Below are 18595 nucleotides of genomic sequence, written 5' to 3'. Positions count from 1 at the left end.
ACAGCGTGGGGTTCTGGCGCCTGGGTTTTTGATTTTGACTTTTTTTTTCTTCTTCTTCTTTTCTTTTTGGTTCTTTGGTTTTTCTCCATTGCGCATTTGACCCTGTCCATGCATCAGCCTGATTGTTAAAAATATCCTTGTCCGGCTATAATTGTATGTACCTGTAGTGGGTGTCGATCAGGCGGTCGGCCCAAGGAGTAAAGTGTCAACAAACCCACTTTCCTCCGTTCTTCCCCTCCACTCCACGCATATTCATATTCCTACCGGAGGTACGAGTGTTGCTGTCGTGTGTCCCTCGTCGTGTGCACGTGGTCCCGCCTCTGACCCTGAAACTGCCCCCCTTCTACCCTTCTTCTCTGCCTTCCCTCCGCTTCTCCTTCCGCCCCAATCTCAACGGTCTCCCTCGACTCCTTCCACTCCCCCCGACGCCTGATCGGGGGCTTGCTCTCGTTTCCTTTGTGTTCGGCTCGACTTCTACACCGCAACCATGGCGTGAGTTCCCTTGTACCCACCCGCGTTGACGCCTACTAACACAAGTGCCGCCTAACCAGATCCGCCGGGTCGAACACCATCAAGGGTATGCTGGAGTTCCGAAGACCGCTGCAACATTAAAGCTAACCTGCCCTGCAGTGGTTGCCAGGTTTCGGCCGCAAAACAAGGTCGAGTTATCTTCTGGGGGTGAGCCGGTCGTCGAGTTCGAGAACGAGGAGTCATGTACCATCAACGTGAGCCACCCTACGGCAAGTCTCTACGAATAGCACTAATGTCGGATCAGTCCAAAGAAGGCACGGGTGCCTTTACCTTCGACCGCGTTTTCCCCATGGACACCGCACAAAACGACATCTTCGACTTCTCCATCCGCCCAACTGTCGATGATATTCTCAACGGATACAACGGTACCGTCTTTGCCTACGGCCAGACTGGTGCCGGAAAGTCGTACACCATGATGGGCTCAGATATCGACGACGAGATTGGGAAGGGTGTCATTCCCCGGATTGTGGAGCAGATCTTCGCCAGCATCCTGACGAGCCCGAGCAACATCGAGTACACCGTGCGAGTCAGCTACATGGAAATTTACATGGAGCGCATTCGCGATCTTCTGGTGCCACAGAACGACAATTTGCCCGTCCACGAGGAGAAGTCGCGGGGTGTCTACGTGAAGGGCTTGTTGGAGGTATACGTGTCCAGCGTGCAGGAAGTCTACGAAGTGATGCGCCGTGGAGGAACAGCCCGTGCCGTCGCTGCCACCAACATGAACCAGGAATCTTCTCGTTCGCACTCCATCTTCGTCATCACCGTCACCCAGAAGAACGTCGAGACCGGTTCGGCCAAGAGTGGCCAGCTCTTCCTGGTGGATTTGGCCGGTAGTGAGAAGGTCGGCAAGACGGGCGCCAGCGGCCAGACCCTGGAAGAAGCCAAGAAAATCAACAAGAGTCTGAGCGCCCTGGGCATGGTCATCAACGCTCTGACGGACGGCAAATCGTCCCACATCCCCTACCGTGACTCGAAACTCACACGTATCTTGCAGGAGTCCCTGGGTGGTAACTCGCGGACGACACTGATTATCAATTGCTCGCCCAGCAGCTACAACGATGCGGAAACCATCTCCACGTTGCGTTTTGGTGTACGAGCCAAGGCCATCAAGAACAAGGCCAAGGTCAATGCCGAATTGAGTCCAACCGAATTGAAGCAGCTGTTGCGCAAAGCCCAGAGCCAGGTCACAAATTTCGAATCGTATATTGCGGCTCTGGAAGGCGAGGTCAACCTGTGGCGAAGCGGTGACAGCGTTCCCAAGGATCAATGGACCCCGGCTCCAGCCAGCGACGGAGTGAGCACTGCTAAAGCTGAGGCTCGCGCTCCACGGCCAGGCACACCGTCTCGACTCACGGAAACTGCGCGTGCGGAGACCCCGCGTGGTGATTCCCGGATGGGAGATCGCTCCAGTACGCCCAGTCTAGTGCTGGAGAAGGACGAGCGCGAAGAGTTCTTGCGCCGTGAGAATGAGCTGCAGGACCAACTTGCGGAGAAGGAATCGCACATTGCCAATGTCGAGCGCAGCCTTCAAGACGCCCGCGAGGAACTGAAGGCCATGAAGGAGAACGCCGGGCGGACCGGCAAGGATAACGAGAAGCTGAACACCGAGGTCAACGAACTGCGCATGCAACTGGAGAAGGTCTCATATGAAAGCAAGGAAGCGGCCATCACCATGGACGGACTGCGGGAAGCCAACACCGAGCTCACGGGCGAACTGGACGAGGTCAAGCAGCAGCTTCTGGATGTGCGCATGAAGGCGAAAGAAACCACTGCAGCACTGGACGAGAAAGAGAAGAAGAAGGCGGAGAAGATGGCGAAGATGATGGCCGGCTTTGACCTGGGCGGCGAAGTGTTCTCCGCCAACGAACACAAGTTGCAGGATCTCATCCAACGCGTCGATGCCTTACACAAGGTCAGCGCCGAAGGTGAAACGATCGCACCCGACGACATTCTCGAGCTCCGAACGAGCCTGGTAGAAGCCCAGGGCTTCATCCGGCAAGCCGAGCTAACCGTCAACGACCGAGGCGAGTTCAGTGAGCTGCAGGACAGCCGCCGCGTGGAACTGGAGAAGAAGCTGGATGAACTGCAGCAGGAGTATGAAGGCCTCTTGGCCCGCACCCTCGGCGAAGGCGACGTAGACGAGATTCGAGAGCGGTTGGAGAAGACTTATATTAGCCGCAAGGACGCTGAGACTGCCGCCGCTGATGAGCTTCGTACGGAGATCAAGAACAAGGACGAGGAATTAACGAAGCTGCGCCAGTCGCTGGTCGACACCCAGTCTCGCACGTCGACGAATGGGGCCGCTAGCAAGACATTGCAGCAGCAGATCGCCGAATTCGACGCCATGAAGAAGTCTCTGATGCGCGACCTGCAGAATCGCTGTGAACGGGTTGTCGAGCTGGAGATCTCGCTGGACGATGCTCGCGAGCAGTACAACAACGTTCTGCGGTCATCAAACAACCGCGCCCAGCAGAAAAAGATGGCCTTCCTCGAGCGCAACCTGGAACAGCTGACCCATGTCCAGCGGCAACTGGTTGAGCAGAATAGCGGCCTCAAGAAGGAGGTGGCCATTGCGGAGCGGAAACTGATTGCGCGGAACGAGCGCATCGCCAGCCTAGAGAGCCTGCTCCAAGACAGCCAGGAGAAGCTGACACAGGCCAATCATCGGTATGTTCTCAAGCAATTCGCACCTGTGAAATGTCTTGCTAACCCAAATCTTTCCTATTAGATTCGAGGCCCAGCTTACTGCTGTCAAAGAGCGCCTCGAGGCCGCCAAACAGGGCTCAACACGCGGCCTACCCAACATGGACAATGCGAGTTTTAGCTTCGGGGGCTCCCGCATTGCGAAACCGCTTCGGGGCGGCGGCAGCTCGGAGGCACCGGCGAACGCGACGGTCGCGGGCCTACAATCACAGGAGACGGGCAAGCGCACGAGCTGGTTCCCTCAACGCCGATGATCGTCCTGCAGCTGCGGACCTGGCCATGGCGCTCCTCAAAGTCGACAGCTATCTACCCTGGACGCCAGATATTGTACAGTTTGTGCTGATGTCCCTCGCTTTTGGCTGATCTTGGATTCTTCTCTTATGCCGTCCCACGAGTCTCTTCTTTTCCTCTGTGTTTCTTATCTTCTGAACATTTTTTTTTTTTTGCTGATACCGCTCCCGATATCTGGTGGTCACCCGGTTTTCTTTTTCCTTTCCTTTGTTATTTTCACTTCCCGTACATTAGATCGCGTCCTGCGTTGCCAGAGACGGCAGATTCCTGGATCTTCACTGATACCTGTATACATCAAAGTCTGGATAGAATGCAGAAGCGGGGAGGCCCGTCTGCATCAGAGGAATAATGTGTTTTCCGATGTGATATTGATACACTATTATACGATATGACCTGCGGTGTCATTCGTACATCATTTGGAGGGTAGTCTCCATGAGATCATTAAGTCATATGAGCAGAAATGTACACAGCGGACAACCCACGCTTTGCAAAAAAGCAACGGAAATAATAAAAGTGGCCTGACTCGAAATATCTGCATCAGAACTCCGCCGAAACCCCAAACATGCGATGTCAATCAAACTCTTGTTTTTCCGTTTCCTTTCCTTCGTACTTCTCCTCCACTAGCGTCACTCGGACCCCATCCATGCCCATCGTCGTCGCTATGCGGTCCATCCAGTCGGAGGTGGGCGCCTCGCGTGTCTCGGGTGTGATCCGTGACTGAATTAACAGGCGGGGACGGCCCGGTGACCCGGGAGGTGTGAGTGGACGGGAAGCCTGGTCAAGACTGCCGCGAGAATGGGAGCTTTCGGAGTCCTGCATTCGAGAGGTAATAATCCGGTTCTCTGCCTCCGCAGCAACCCGCTGGGACGGGTCCAGCAGGATGATCAGATAATTAAGCAACAAGATACCGGAGTGAATGCCCCGGATGGACAAGGTGGAGAATCCGTCGAAGAAGTGGTGTGGCATTGGCCCAATGAAGACTTCTGATTTCGATTCGTAGCCCGCGCGAAGGGCCGAGACGGACACACCGAACTCAGTGTGGATGCCACGCAGCGAGGCACGCGTGGCTAGGATCTCGCGCAGCAACACAGGGCGCTCGCGCTTCTGTACATTGGGGGTGGAGCCTGAGAGGTCGCGCGTTCGCTTCACGAAACCCGGCAGTTTGACCACCTCCCGAAAAGCTCGCTCCGTGATGTCGGTGTACACCGATGAATCCGGTTGCTTGGCATTATCGGCAGCGATCTCCTCATTAAGGGCCTGCCACTCGGGCTCCGCGAGGAGACATTCTTCCCCCAAAACCAGTGCTATTGTGACAAGAACGTTGCGACAGGCGATGTAACAGGCACGGCCGAAGCCATGCAGATGTGCCTGGGGCCCACGCAGCCGCATTAATGCCCGGATTCCAGTTACATGGTGGATCCAACCTTGGGCGTTGGTGCACGAGTGCATCTCGAAAATAGTTAGGGAGATCGCAGTGGCTAACGCCTCGTCCGACTTGGCCGAGTCTATCTCACTGAGCAGTCCAGAGAGACCGCGGAGGGAGCGAATATATAGCTCGCGCCCAGCTTCCAATAATCGCGGGTCATTGTGCAGGCTGCCGGTGTAGATGGTGGTCAGACTGCGGACCGCCCAGTCAAAGGGGGAGCCGGAGCCGCCGCGTCGTGCGTCAACATACTCAACCCAGTTGATCGACACGCGTGTTTCGGTCACCTTGAAGTAACACGGGATTGCGGAGAGGACGAAGTTGATAAACAGTTGGGTTTGCTGAGCGGAAGTGGCTTTGGCCGCCAGCGTGGGCGTCACATACTCATCTATTGACAAGGGCAGGGGGGAATAGCGTATATCGGTGCGGCCGGTCCGCGAGAATTGTACGATTTCCCGACTAGAGGGTGAGGCTGGGGATTCCGAGGAGACTGATGATACTGCTCGGGGGTTCTGTGATCGATGCGATAACAACACAGCCTGCCGAGACTCGGATGTCTGTCGCGTAGCCCGACAGGGAACTCGATTCTCCGTGCACCGCGAACATGGAGACCGACCGTCACACTGCAAGGATCAGACTACTGTACGTCGTGAAGCTTAATGGACGGCAAGATAGGAAGGGCATCCGGGGGGAAGGTTCAGGGACAACAACACCACCGCGCTCTCTCCACTTTGAGCCTCTAATCGGGCTCCACCTGTCAGACAGATGCATTGGAGTCTGCAAACCCGGAGAAGATATCAGGGCAAATGGAGCCGATGAGAGGGCAGAGTGGCAGCAGTGAGAGAGAGGCTTGGCAGGAGTAGGTGGCTTTCGGTATGTTAGGGAGTCGACCAACCTGGACATCCAATTGGGCACATCGCAGACAGCGGCGGGGCGCTGGGACCATGCTGGTCTAAGGCATGAAGGGAGGACAGTACGAAGGTCGGCACCGGATGTACCGGCATTGGAGGCGGGGGGAGGAAGAAAGAGCAAGTAATGAACGGGAGAAATACGAGGGCGGGCTGGATACCTGGGAGTTATGAACGGGCCAACGATTGGCTGCGGTGGGCCTGGTTCCGGGGATTCGCGAGGATGGGCGAGTCATGTCGTAGGTGAAGCCATGATGATGGACAAACCAGAAAACCCGATGGTTATATTTTTGGATCAACAGCGGCGAGGGAGAACAAGATGGAGGGAAGAAGCTTCGAAGAAGACGATGAAGAAGGGTTGGGCAGGTCACGGGACCCATGAGTATACACAGAGACAATCATGCTCACGACTAATGCAACCACGCAACAACAGAGATACAGCTCTTCTCCCTCGCTCAAAACATCAAAAGAACGAACAACCAATAATGCCTCATTGCGCCGCATTCGCCGACCTCAGCCCAGACACACACGGAGAGAAGGATCATACCAGCCCGTCATAGAGGGACAGCGCACTCACGATCGTCTCGTCGCGCTTGCTGCCTTCCTTAAACTCCTCAATGTCCAGGCTGCCGTTCTCGTCCTTGTCCATCATGCGGAAAATCTTGCGTACCCGCTTCTCGGGCGTGTCCTCGTCCTCCGGCAGCTTCACCATCGACCCCACCATCTTGTAGATCGCCTCGACAATGGCCAGCATCTCGTCGTAGGTGATCTTGCCGTCGCCGTCAATGTCGTACAGCTGGAACGCCCAGTCCAGCTTGTCCTCCATCTTGCCGCGCGAGGTCACCGACAGTGCGCAGATGAACTCTTTGAAATCGATCATTCCGCTGTTGTCGGAGTCGAACACGCGGAATACGTAGTTGGCGAAGGAGGACGGATCGCCAAAGGGGAAGAATTGCCGGTAGATCTTTTGGAATTCCTCCTTGGTCAGGGTGCCCGAGGGACAGTCCTTGAGGAAACCTGTACGCGCGGGAGGGTCAGCCATCGGAGCTTGCGGGAGATCAAATTGCACCGCATACCTTTATACCATTGTTGCAGCTCCTTCTTATCGAAATGCGTAGATTTCTGCAACTCCTCGAGCTGAGTCGGGGACAACTTGGATTGTCTGCGACAGAGCCCTTGGTCAGCATGGATTCGGATCGGGTCCTGCGGGGGGGTTTGAGGGTGTATTGGGCGACCCCGCGGCAACTTACGACTTGCCCATTGTCAAACAGCCGAATCAAGACGGGGAATACCAAGCTCATGTACGTCGGAAAGCACAGGTGGGGATCGCCGGGGAGGGAGAAAGACCAGAAAATGGTGAGTGACGCGGGGTATCAACGGAAGGTGGCGCAGTCGGAGGTGAGGTGAGAAGTGTGTGGTGGGCAGGGAGAGGACAGGGTGGTTGATTGGATGGAGGGATGGGCGAGCGAGTAAAAGAGGACACAGAAACGAGAGAGCAATCCCGGATGTAAGGAGGCCAAAGAAGGAGTGAGGGTGTGAAAGAGAGAGGGTTCCAGCACAGCCCGAGCTAAAGTCGTCGTCGGAGTGGCGAGTGAGAGAAAGTCCAGAACCTCCGGAAGCCCGATGTGACCCGCTACATGATTATGTATCAATTTACTGTTTCATTCAAAACAATGCTGACTCTATATTTTGCACAATATAGTTAGGGAAAAGCCCATCGCCTACACACACACACACACATATAAAAAAAAGGGAAGAAATACAACGCCGATCATGGGGATCCCCGAGAACAGGCTAAATGCACCATGCAACCTATTTAGTCCACCTTGATCGATCCATAGATGCGGTGGATGAATGCCCAACTGGCGAAGACGCCGATAGATCCTACAGTCGGGTCCATCAGCCAGGGTGGCCAGACAAAGACAGGGGATAACATACCGGTCAGGATGAAAACGACGAATCCGATAAGCGCGGAGTAGCCCACGTAGAGGACGGCGCCCGTCAAGCCACCAAAGCTCACACGGGTCGCCCAGAAGATCAGTGCGTTAAGAAAGACATAGCCGCCGGTCATGCCTGCGCCGAAAAACGCCCGCCAGTGCCACCGGTAGTTCTCCGCGCACAGCAGGAAGTATACTAATAGCACAGTCGTAGCCGCCGAGGTGATAATCATCAGCCCGTAGCAGAGGAACAGGAATCCAAACATGTAGTAGATCTTGTTGGTCCAGAGCGAGGTCATGATAAAGTAAAGCTCCACAAAGATCGCGCCGAAAGGCAGGATGCCGGTCAGCAGGATGGATGGGATCGTGCGAAGGCTGCCGGACGTCGGTGGCACCTGGCGGGGGATCTGGTTGGTCTTGGTCGGACCCTCGATGGCCTGCAAATGTGTGAGAACATGGATCGTAGAGAGGAGGAGCAGTGGACACATACGGCCTGCCGGAATCCCAGCCAACTTCCAGCCACACTCAGGGGCACGCTGATCACAAACCAGATCAGCACCAGGGCGAGCATCGTGCCAAAGGGCACGGCACCGCTGGAGCCCTTGGCCCAGACGAAGAGGTTGAACAAGAAGAAAGTGCAGAAGATGAATCCGGGAATCAGAAGGGGCGTCATGACGATGTTCCGTTTCCAGGCTTCGCCGCCAAAGGCCTTGTACACCCGAGCTGACACGTATCCACTGATGCCGCCGAAAATGGCAGAGATCAAGAGAATCGCGGTAGCCAGAAAGCCACGGTTGGCAGGTGACAGAAGTCCGAGGAGCGCAAATACTAGACGGTGGGTGTGAGTATGTATGGTGCCATTCAGTCATGTCTACTTACCAACTGTGACACCGGTCATCATGAACAGCTGAGCCCCGTTACCGAGTAGCACACTGAGCAACAGCGGTGACTTGGGGCAACGGAAGACATCGCCGTGAACCAGCTTCCAGCCCGAGTCCTCCTGGATCCCGTCCTCGACGGCAGCCGACGTGCCGTCAAGGTCCTCCAGGCTAATCATGTCCAGTCGATTGTAGCGAGCAATATCCTTCTTGAGCGCCCGGACCAGGATCATTCCGACCATGCCGACCAGGAACACCACGAAGACGGCCGAATTGATCAGAGAGAACCAGTGAATCTTCGGGTCGTAGACATGCAGGTACTTGTCCCAACGGGTGGCCCACGCCGTTGGCGATTCTTTCCAGGAGACGCTGTACGTCCACGTCAACGGCGTGTCTGCATCTTCATTCAAAGCCACAACGGTGTCACCGGTGCCGCAATCTGCGGTCCCATCTTCCCGGACCCGCGAGTCCGCACGAGACTGTGGGTGCACAAGCACTCCAACGACACGATACTGGTTCTTACCGCGATATCCCACACGGTGGTAGTCAATCTGGATGTTGAAATGATTGTTCAACACGGTCTGTCCATTGTCATCGAGGTCGCCCAACGAAAAGCCGGGGTTGTAGAACTTGGTTTGTGTGACACCGTCGTAGTGCAGCTGCGCGGCCGGCAGCCCATCCACCAGCCAGTTGATGTTGTAGCCTTGAGCAATGCGGCGGTTGATAAACTTGGCGCTACGCGCGTCGAAATTAACTTCCCCACAAATGGCTTTGCACGTCTCGTTTTGAGCCATGTGGAGCTCGAACGGAGAGGTTTGAATGCGGTCGCCGAACAGAATACTCCCCAGTGACTCCCTGACATCCTTGGGGCCATCTTCGGGTTGACAGAAATGAAGCTGTGGGTGGTAGTAGTCATATGCAAACACGGAATGTAGCTGGTCGTCGCGCGACAAGCCCGGGGTTAAGTGGTTGACAAAAAGCGGGACGGTTTGGCCCTCATCGTACGACGTAGGTGCAACTCCGGGGAGGTAGAAGGCCCGAGAGAGAGAGGGAAGAGCCAGAAGTACCGACGAGAAGAGGGTCGGCCGATCGGTGAACCGCATCGTGGATGTCTCTGGACCGAGCTCTCGTCAGTAACCGCCGTTTGTTTTTGCAGGGTACTATAAAGCAAAGAGAGACTCATTAGAGGTAGGAGCAGGGATCATACAGTCGAAAATTGTCACCATAGAAGAACCAATCCACGGCTTTCATCCGTCCAGAACAGAGACCAAACAAGGCGCAGCGAGGGTTGGATGAGGCTGAGAATGAAAGGACAGTTTGAAACGGGGCCCATGACGAGGCCAGACACGTGATAAAGGGTCACGTGGCGATAAGGATCCGTCTAAAAATTTCCCCGAAAGAAAAAAGGCACTTTGATTCTGCTCAAACTCGTTCGCCATGACAGCTCCAGCTCAGACGCCTGCGCGCGTCCAGAATCTTTCGAAGCTACTCGAGGACCTCACGTCATGCCTCTCCAGCACCGCTTCATCTCTGCCCAAGTCAGGCAAGGATGCGCCGTCCGATGTTTCGATCGAGCCTCCACCAGACGGCATCTCACTACTTGATGCGAAGAGCGAAATTCTCCTTTCCTATATTCACAATCTGGTATTTTTGATCATCTTTCAGCTACGCCAAGCTTCCAAAGATGAAGCACCTGCGGATTCGCCCGATTCTCTGCGGGACGATATCGTGAAGAAACTGGTCGAGCTCCGCGTTTTCCTCGATCGTGGCGTACGTCCTCTCGAGGGACGGTTGAAGTATCAGGTAGACAAAGTGGTCAAGGCTGCAGAGGACGCAGAGCGGTCCGAGCGCGGGACCCAGAAGAGCAAGGGCAAGAAAGCACGTAAATCCGCAGGCTCGGAAAGTGACGAAGCATCCGGGTCCGAGGAGGAGGGTGCCAGTGGCAGCGACGACAGCGAGGATGAGGATAATGAAGACGACATTGACGAGATGGCGCACCGACCTAATATCGCTGCATTCTCCAAGGCGCAGGTGGAAGTGCAACCGACAGCCCAACCAGCCAAGGCCGTCAAACAACCCAGCAACGGCATCTACCGCCCACCGAAGATCATGCCCACAGCTCTTCCCACGACCGAGCGCCGAGAACAACGTGAAGACCGTCGGTCGCGTCGGTCCAACGTTATTGATGAGTTTGTCACCGCCGAGATGTCGTCCGCACCTATGGCAGAGCCCAGCATCGGCAGCACGATTATTGCTGGTGGCCGACAGACCAAATCCAAGAAGGACCGTGAGCACGAAGCTGAGCGAGCCGCATATGAAGAAACCAACTTTGTGCGCTTACCCAAGGAGACCAAGAAACAGCTGGCCAAGCGCCAGGGTGGGAGACGCGATACGACCTTTGGTGGTGACGAGTGGAAGGGCCTCACCGAGGGTGCCGATCGTATTGAACGCCTCACTCGGCGAGCCAAAGGCAGCGGGGCCGCGTTGGACAAGAGTCGCAAGCGCAAGGGCATCGAAGACGGACCGCGCAACGACGGGGCAAGTATGGGCCAGATGTTTGACAAGCGGCGCAAGAAGATCGAGGGGTGGAAGCGATAGAATCATATACAACGGCGTTTATTGGCATAACCCTGCAAAGATTTGTATTTGCTTTTTTAAACAATGGATCATTTCCGAGTATTGCGTCTGGTGCCTCGGTGCCTGATCGGCTTCGTCTCGGCATGCCGAATCGGCTCAAGGCTTCACTCCGGCCGCTGCGCACTAGCAAGATAGAAATGCGTTACCTACAACCCCAACCCCATGAATGATTCGATATTGATCGGTTTCACAAGTGGCCTCAAGCGGCTTTTCCGCTTGCCTCTCTAGGCCGGAACTATTTATATCCTCTGTCTTACACAAATCAAGGACGGCAGGCAGTCACATGTGAAAAACGCGCATGATGTCATCCGCCGATTCGTGAATCTCGCTCTTGCTCAACTCTGCGTCTTCCATCTCCGTGATTACACCTTTTCAGCATGGAGAATCCAGGTCTGTCTGTATTTCTACAGTATCAACAAACGCTGACTAGATCCAACAGCGACCGAGATCTCGGCGGTGATCCGTCTGCTCACCCAATCGCCGCCGTCGCTGCAAGAGAAGACCATCAATCGCTTCTTCACACACAATGCGTCCTTTGTCCACCCATTCTGTCGAGTACCCAGCTTTGAGGGCAGTCGGTGGTATGTAGGGAAGATTTTTCAGTGGTACAAGATTTTGTCGCCCCGTGTTGAGATCGAGGTGCATTCCATCGGTGAGTAGTACCTGACAAGACCCTACCGAGATATCCAGTCATCCTGAGCCCGGCTAGCATTTGACGAGGAGCACCTAAGACTCTATGTGAATCTGTCCCAAATATTCTCAGTCTGGATCGTTCCCTTCCACGTCTCGCCGGTGACGCTCACCACCGTTCTGGACCTGACCACCGATGCGACTCAGAGTGATGCCCCAACGAATGGCAATCACACGCTATACTATATCACGAGGCAGGAGGACCTGTACCAGACTTCGGAGTTTGTCAAGTTCCTTATGCCGCATGTCGGCCACTGGCTCGTTTTCGCCTGGCATCTGATCGCCACGCTCTTCTGCGTTCTGGGCGTTGGTCTCCTGTGGCCGATGCTGTGGCTGGAGGAAAATGGTTATCTGCCGGGACGCATTGCGAAGGGGGGAATGTAGCGTATAACATGCAAAACAAGGTGTCGGAGATTAAGGACCGATGATACTTTACTTGCGTAACGATACAAATGCTTGTTTTGGATTCACTGCTCCATTCGATGACGAATCGCCATCAGTGATCTACGTTCGATTACATAACTATATTCCTTGATAGCTACTTAGGCTTCATTGTCGTTCGTGGGCACCTGATCCTTATTGCGTCTTGTGTTGCTTGCGCAGTTCGTCGCGGAAATGGTCCTCTTGCTTCACGACCATCAATGGCAAGGCACGGCCAATGCCAAAGAACACAAACAGGGCCCACTTCCACCGGAACGGATTGAAGATCAGGACAAAGACGAACCAGTAAATCAGCTCGGCGTAAGTGAAAAAGTCAAACGCGTTGGTTGGCGCCAGTCGTTTCATGAGCCGCGTGAAATCAATCCAGGTCTTCATCCAGCCCTCCGTGGGGCGAGTCAGAGGGTCGGTTAGAAACATGATCAGGAAGCGCGTGTAAATGCCAATGTGCATGTTGCCTACGGTGCCGATAGCACTGACAAACGTGCTGTTGTTGGCACAAATGTCCGGGTACTTGGGTGGAAAGACCTGGAGGTACCAGCTGGGTGGCCCGTATGGCTCTTCAAAGACCTCGTCTGGCAAAAAGGTAAGCGACGGGCGCTTGAAACCGGTTGCCATGACAATCAGGTCTCCAGGAACCAGGCGTTCTTGACCGGGGCCACCCTTGGGCACTTCCTTGGACCGATGGTTGAACAGGATGCCGTCTTTCTCGACCGAGACAATATCGCCACGCAACCAGTGAGCCTTTCCCTCACGAATCTGATCGAACAGTTCCGAGTTGGCCATGGGCGTTTGGGTAAAAATGCCATCGTCCGTTGGAGCAATGTCTTGGAGGTCACGGTAGAAGAATTTGCGCAGCAGCCCCTCGGGAATCCACGAGAGCGAAGTCTCTTGGCCGAAAACGTTTAATGCTAGTAACGACTGCACTAGGACGTTCCGCGGAATGATCCACTTGTCAGACCGGGCGAGCACGTCAATCTCCGCAGCGCGGGACTTGACGGCAAACTCGAGGGCTTCGATGGCACTGGCACCGCCACCGACAATCAATACTTTCTTTCCGGTAGCATCTTTGCCGTCGAGATTGGACGAGTGGCAGATCTGTCCCTCGAACTTCTCCTGGTCGGGAAGCGGAGGCATTTTAGGATCTCCGCACACGCCAACGGCGGCAACAATGCCATCGAACCGACCGTACCGGCCTTCATCGTCATTGATGATCCACTGGCCGTTCTTGGTCTTGTTCACGGAAGTGACACGGGTGTCAAATACGGTGCGTCGTTCTAAATCATAGCGTTTCCAGAGACTGATGATCTGTTCCTGGATCTGCTTCTGGCTGGGATAGGCACTATCGTAGTGCACTGACGGGTGGAAGCGATACATCAGGCTATGCACCTGCAAGGCAGACGTGGAGTTGACCCTCTAGACAGTCTTGTAAGAACATTGACCTCTACTTTGTTTTGCAAGAAACATACGCTCCAAATACCTCCCAGGCCACGGTCCTTGGAGCGGGCCTCGAATATCTGCACATCCAGGCCATGGCCGACACAATGGGCCGCGGAGGAGACGCCAGTCAAACCCGCGCCAATGACCGCGACCCTCTTCCGGGCGACATCCGAATGGCCGGAAGAGGGAGGTGGAGGAACGGGAGAGAAGATGTGGGTGAGGACCGCCTGGAGGATCAAATAGAGCCAGGTGAAGATCTGGACGAAAGGGTGCCGAATGGCACCCATGATTCCGGAGCGGGAGGCGGAGGCTGGCATGGTGCGTGGTGGATGATGTGGTGTGAGGCTGCCATTGTGATAAATTTATATATTATCTGTCGTTGTCAGTGACGTGATGGGAGTGGAGTTGCGCCAGCCTGTTGTCCGGCGGCCGAGATGATGTCATGTGTTGCGAAACAACGGGAACAGAAGTGGCTGCCTCAGGTACCTGGCTGATCCAGGGCGGTGGGGAGAATTCTGCCACGCCGAGAGCCTATCCCATCCCACGCCCAACTGTTGACCATTCATTCCTTCCTCTGGTCACTCTTGAATAACACACCCACTTTTCATCTCACCTCCAGCCCTCGGCCTGGATCGCCTCGTCATGGCGACTCCGGTGCTGGACCAATTCCTCGGCAGTGTCGCCGAACTGGTCCAGAATCGCAATGGCCTCAAACTGCAGGACTTCCTCCAAATCGAACCGCCGCTCTCCGACATCTACATGCGCATGATTGACGAATTACGGCAGCACTACCCCTCAGACCCCCAGAAGGATGTCGAGTTGCTCCGCCGATGTGAGGGCCTGGTGCCACGCTCCAAAGGCAGCTCGTCATGGACGGCCTTCCCGACCTTCCTCAAGCTCTACCTTACGTTCCTGCGCGATGTCAATGTCGATAATCTGCTCGACACATACAATCGCCTAAAAGGACTGCTGAAGTAAGTCCCTCTCTGCCTGATCCCGGCTCATGGAGCCCTCCTGGTACATTGAAGAAGGTTGCGTCCAGTCGCTGACCCTGCTGTGATTGCAGCCAGTGCGTTTTAGCTCTTGGAGATAGTCAAATGGGCATTATCGTTTTGCATACCGTCCTCTACCTGTCCAAAGTGCTGGCGAAACTAGCCATGGGGTTAGACCGCCGACCTGACTTGATTGCGAACACCCTGCGGATGGAGGGCCAGGCGGATCGTGAAGAGAATAATGAAAAGGTGACTTTGGTGGAACAATCAGCCAACGTGGTGCGCGAGGCCTTTATCAAATGCCTCACTGATCGCACGGGTACCCCGGGGCCGCAGGGGAAGCCTGAGGGGAAACGCGTGGGCATCTACCTCATGGCCAATCTGTGTCTGAAACTCCTTTTCCAGTGCGGCAAGCTTCGCAATGCCGAGCAGATGTTCGCCAGTATCAGCGCCCAATCACCTCCTTTGACCTACTTCCCAGCTTCGCAGCGTGTGACTTACCTCTACTACCTGGGTCGCTACCTCTTCTCCAACAACCTCTTCTTTCCCGCGCAGATCGCTCTGCAAGCTGCCTACGACCAGTGCCACCGCCAGGCGGTCAGCCAACGACATCTCATTCTGACCTATTTGATCCCATGTAATATCATCTTGGGTCGCTTTCCATCTCAGACACTCTTGCAAAGATCCGAGGCGCAAGGCCTAGGTGAGCGATTCGGGCCATTGTGCCAATTGATTGCCCGTGGGGACTACATTGCCTTCCGGGAACACCTCTCTGTTCCATCATCGGCTGCCGAATGGTTTGCGCGCAAAGGAATCTTGCTTGCCCTTCGGAATCGTTGCGAGATTCTGGTATGGCGTTCGTTTGCTCGCAAAGTTTTCATCCTGGGTGGTTTTCACGGGGATCCGCAGGCGCAGGCGCAGCGTGGTCCCCCGCCATTTCTCTATCTCGAGAAACTCGTTGTCGCGACCGAATGGCTTCAGTCGCAGCACGGCCGGCCATCGAACGATACCTCGGTGGGTCGCAAGTCGTACGGATCACAAGTTATCTCTACACCAATAGACCCGGATTATGATGGGCTTACGGATTCGAACGGGGCATCTACAGACTCCGAGTTGCTCGAAAAGTATGGCGACTTTCTCGCGCCGGATGGGTTCTTCGACGAGAGAGGCCAATGGCGGGAGAATATCCCCGGTCAGCTGGTGGACGGTGACCCAGACCCAGATTATGAAGGATACCAACTGGACCCGTACTCGGTGTACGATGCCGCAGACCAATCATCTCTCATCATGCAGGAAATTGAGTCGATTCTGGCCTCCCTCCTGACACAAGGGCTGATGCGCGGATATTTGACCCACCGCAAGCCTCGTTTTGCTATACCCGGTGCCCGCTTACGGGGTGCGCTGCCCACGGGTTTTCCCAACGTGTGGCAGACGATATCGGCGCGAGAGAGCGAAGATTCCAGTGTACCAGGGTGGGTCCAGCCACCGGCTCCCACGGCATTTGGCGCCTCAGCAGCACTAGCCGGGGGTAGTCGGGTGGTCAATCTCAAGGGGGCGCGTCCCGTGGGGGTTCAATAAAGCATGGGAAGCAAATATGTTGTTTTTTTGGGGGGGGAGGGGGGTTATTATTGAGATTTTTTGATACCTCTTAGCATAATTAACGGAGTTGGATTTGGACTTCACTAGGGTTCTTCTACATGTACTTGTATATATATTTTCGCGGCCAGACAGATGGTAAAACATTCACTCTCGCTACTCTGCCGAGTGCACCCTGACCCGCTCCCCAATCCAGAACAGCACGAGCAACGGGATCAAGGCCGCGGCGTTAATGGCGGCCAGTGTAGAAAAGGCAGCGGTGTATCCAACCTTGGCCGAGAATGGCAAGGCGTAGAAACCAACGTTGAAAGCATAAACTAAGAATCATAGATCAGTGATCAGACATACCGAGTCCTGGAATCATACTTACCGCACTTGAAGAAATTCAGGATTGCTCCGATCTCACTCGACTGCGCCTTGTAACTATCCGTGCAGTAGGTATACACCATGGTTGTCGCAACCTGCGTGCCAAACCCGGAAACAGCCATACAGATCGACGACTGGATCCACGGAAGTGAACTCTGAACGCAGAAGCCATATGTGGCAGTTCCAATACACAGAAACGTGCATAGAGGCATCAGAAACAGCCGGGCCTCGGGCTTCTGGTACCCATGATGTCTCTTGGCGTACAGGGCGAGAATAAGATCACTGACCCAGCCAGCAGAAGCTTCGCCCAACATGCAGCCGATAGTCAGAGGCACCCCCATGAAAAGGCCGATCTGCGCAACGTTGAATTCATATATGGTGGCAGCAATATGCGACCCCGTAACCGCAAAGAGCGCGCTACCATAGGTGTTGACGGTAGAGAAGTAGATGGCGGGCAGGGTCACTGGCGCATACTGAAGAAGCTTGAAGGGTCTCAAGAACTGCCACCGCTCAATGGGTCGGTCAAGGACTTTGCCCCAAAACATGAGACGACCTCGATAGGACTTGTTCTTCAGACGGTTGGTGTCGTCATTCACGTACAGAGTCTCGGGAAGCGTAAGAATTGACAGGATAAAGACCACGCCCTGGAAGATGGCAGGAACCCAGAAGCACCAACGCCAGCCCAGACGTTGTGTGATATAACCGCCGGCAATGGGTGCGATATGGGGACCATTCGTCACGCTAACAGTGTAGAGGCCAACCCAGAGACCTCTTTCTTGTTGCCGGAATAGGTCACAGATCTAAACTCGGATTAGTAGGGTGATGTAGCAGAGGAGAGAGCGAACCCCACTGTCGCGACTCCAACCCCCAACGGAATACCTGATCCGATGCCATTGATGATACGGCCAACGACGACGCCTCCATATCCTGGCGAAGCTGCGGACACCACCGCACCTACGGTAGCGATTGCCGAAAACACCTTGTGAGGGATGTCAGCAAATTTTCATTATCAGCGGCTGAAAGAAACATACCACGAAGAGGACTCGTCGGCCATAGGTGTTTGCGTAAGGAACAACAAACATTGGAGCCAAGCCACTAAAAACGATGAAAATAGTCGTACAGTAGGAGCTTTGTTCGATCGTGATCTTGAGATCCTCCGACATTTCGACATAACCAGGGTTGATAAGAGCAGAACCAACTACAAAAGGTTAATTTATTAGCCTTAACCCCTGACGAAGACGACTTGTGCTACCAGGAAAACTCACATTGGGCCAAGAATCCGAGGACTGCCATAAGCAATGCTATATAGACCTTTCGCCATCGGGGCCAGTTCTAGGGGCATGTTTCAGCACATCACTGCCTAACAGGGGGACACCAGATAGAGCTCTCACGAGAGGGTTGTCGGCGTCATCTAGTGTCTCGTCATACAAAGGCTCGTCCAGAGCATAGCTCTTAGTAGCTGAGGTTGGACTGTCTGGTCTGGTCATAGTGGGTGCGAGGATAGAACGTTAGTAAGAGCGTTGTCTAGAGCTGTCTGTCGTGACAGAGCCTTCGGCTTTTATTAATTCTTCCTCCAGGATTCCTGGTGGCCGGGGACTTAGATTCGGCCTAGCAACCTACCCTAGCTCCCCGCATAGATCCATGCGCCAAAAACTACGAGGTAAAATTTTGAGCGGGCCAATCAAAAACCGCACTAGCGGCGTTCGGGGACAGGTCGGGACTTAATACTTTATCCGGGAATCCAAGAATCCGGGGAGCCGGG

The 18595-nt window shown here is 54.7% G+C and overlaps 9 protein-coding genes across 9 annotated transcripts; 4 read left to right on the top strand and 5 right to left on the bottom strand.

Moving 5' to 3' along the window:
- Positions 1 to 487: 487 nt before the first annotated feature.
- On the top strand, positions 488 to 3491 carry N7474_006301 (putative kinesin family protein (KinA); the record flags this gene model as incomplete). The annotated part of the gene is made up of 5 exons (XM_057197711.1): positions 488 to 492; positions 552 to 577; positions 631 to 725; positions 776 to 3201; positions 3263 to 3491. The coding sequence occupies 5 exons, from the start codon at positions 488 to 490 to the stop codon at positions 3489 to 3491; spliced, it is 2781 nt and encodes a 926-aa protein (XP_057051151.1).
- A 607-nt stretch (positions 3492 to 4098) lies between these two features.
- Positions 4099 to 5897, bottom strand: N7474_006300 (uncharacterized protein; the record flags this gene model as incomplete). Its single annotated transcript, XM_057197710.1, has 3 exons — positions 4099 to 5410; positions 5590 to 5606; positions 5847 to 5897. The coding sequence occupies 3 exons, from the start codon at positions 5895 to 5897 to the stop codon at positions 4099 to 4101; spliced, it is 1380 nt and encodes a 459-aa protein (XP_057051150.1).
- Positions 5898 to 6400: 503 nt separating this feature from the next.
- On the bottom strand, positions 6401 to 7160 carry N7474_006299 (EF-hand domain-containing protein; the record flags this gene model as incomplete). The annotated part of the gene is made up of 3 exons (XM_057197709.1): positions 6401 to 6876; positions 6936 to 7062; positions 7110 to 7160. 3 exons carry the CDS (start codon positions 7158 to 7160, stop codon positions 6401 to 6403), a joined length of 654 nt encoding a protein of 217 aa, XP_057051149.1.
- A 515-nt stretch (positions 7161 to 7675) lies between these two features.
- Positions 7676 to 9777, bottom strand: N7474_006298 (transmembrane 9 family protein; the record flags this gene model as incomplete). Its single annotated transcript, XM_057197708.1, has 3 exons — positions 7676 to 8233; positions 8287 to 8624; positions 8676 to 9777. 3 exons carry the CDS (start codon positions 9775 to 9777, stop codon positions 7676 to 7678), a joined length of 1998 nt encoding a protein of 665 aa, XP_057051148.1.
- A 334-nt stretch (positions 9778 to 10111) lies between these two features.
- Positions 10112 to 11272, top strand: lcp5 (small subunit rRNA maturation protein LCP5; the record flags this gene model as incomplete). The annotated part of the gene is made up of 1 exon (XM_057197707.1): positions 10112 to 11272. The coding sequence occupies one exon, from the start codon at positions 10112 to 10114 to the stop codon at positions 11270 to 11272; it is 1161 nt and encodes a 386-aa protein (XP_057051147.1).
- Positions 11273 to 11688: 416 nt separating this feature from the next.
- Positions 11689 to 12385, top strand: N7474_006296 (uncharacterized protein; the record flags this gene model as incomplete). Its single annotated transcript, XM_057197706.1, has 3 exons — positions 11689 to 11701; positions 11751 to 11963; positions 12021 to 12385. 3 exons carry the CDS (start codon positions 11689 to 11691, stop codon positions 12383 to 12385), a joined length of 591 nt encoding a protein of 196 aa, XP_057051146.1.
- A 192-nt stretch (positions 12386 to 12577) lies between these two features.
- N7474_006295 (flavin-containing monooxygenase) lies at positions 12578 to 14196 on the bottom strand (the record flags this gene model as incomplete). Its single annotated transcript, XM_057197705.1, has 2 exons — positions 12578 to 13855; positions 13909 to 14196. The coding sequence occupies 2 exons, from the start codon at positions 14194 to 14196 to the stop codon at positions 12578 to 12580; spliced, it is 1566 nt and encodes a 521-aa protein (XP_057051145.1).
- Positions 14197 to 14521: 325 nt separating this feature from the next.
- On the top strand, positions 14522 to 16449 carry N7474_006294 (uncharacterized protein; the record flags this gene model as incomplete). The annotated part of the gene is made up of 2 exons (XM_057197704.1): positions 14522 to 14853; positions 14946 to 16449. 2 exons carry the CDS (start codon positions 14522 to 14524, stop codon positions 16447 to 16449), a joined length of 1836 nt encoding a protein of 611 aa, XP_057051144.1.
- Positions 16450 to 16623: 174 nt separating this feature from the next.
- N7474_006293 (uncharacterized protein) lies at positions 16624 to 18320 on the bottom strand (the record flags this gene model as incomplete). Its single annotated transcript, XM_057197703.1, has 6 exons — positions 16624 to 16784; positions 16838 to 17633; positions 17699 to 17812; positions 17865 to 18031; positions 18099 to 18165; positions 18225 to 18320. The coding sequence occupies 6 exons, from the start codon at positions 18318 to 18320 to the stop codon at positions 16624 to 16626; spliced, it is 1401 nt and encodes a 466-aa protein (XP_057051143.1).
- Positions 18321 to 18595: the final 275 nt, after the last annotated feature.

Source organism: Penicillium riverlandense (genome assembly GCF_028828495.1).
Source record: "Penicillium riverlandense strain IBT 135883 chromosome Unknown utg000006l_segment0_segment0, whole genome shotgun sequence".
Classification (NCBI taxonomy): domain Eukaryota; kingdom Fungi; phylum Ascomycota; class Eurotiomycetes; order Eurotiales; family Aspergillaceae; genus Penicillium; species Penicillium riverlandense.
The sequence above is the reverse complement of the archived record's forward strand: the minus strand, read 5'-3'. Positions and strand labels throughout refer to the sequence as shown.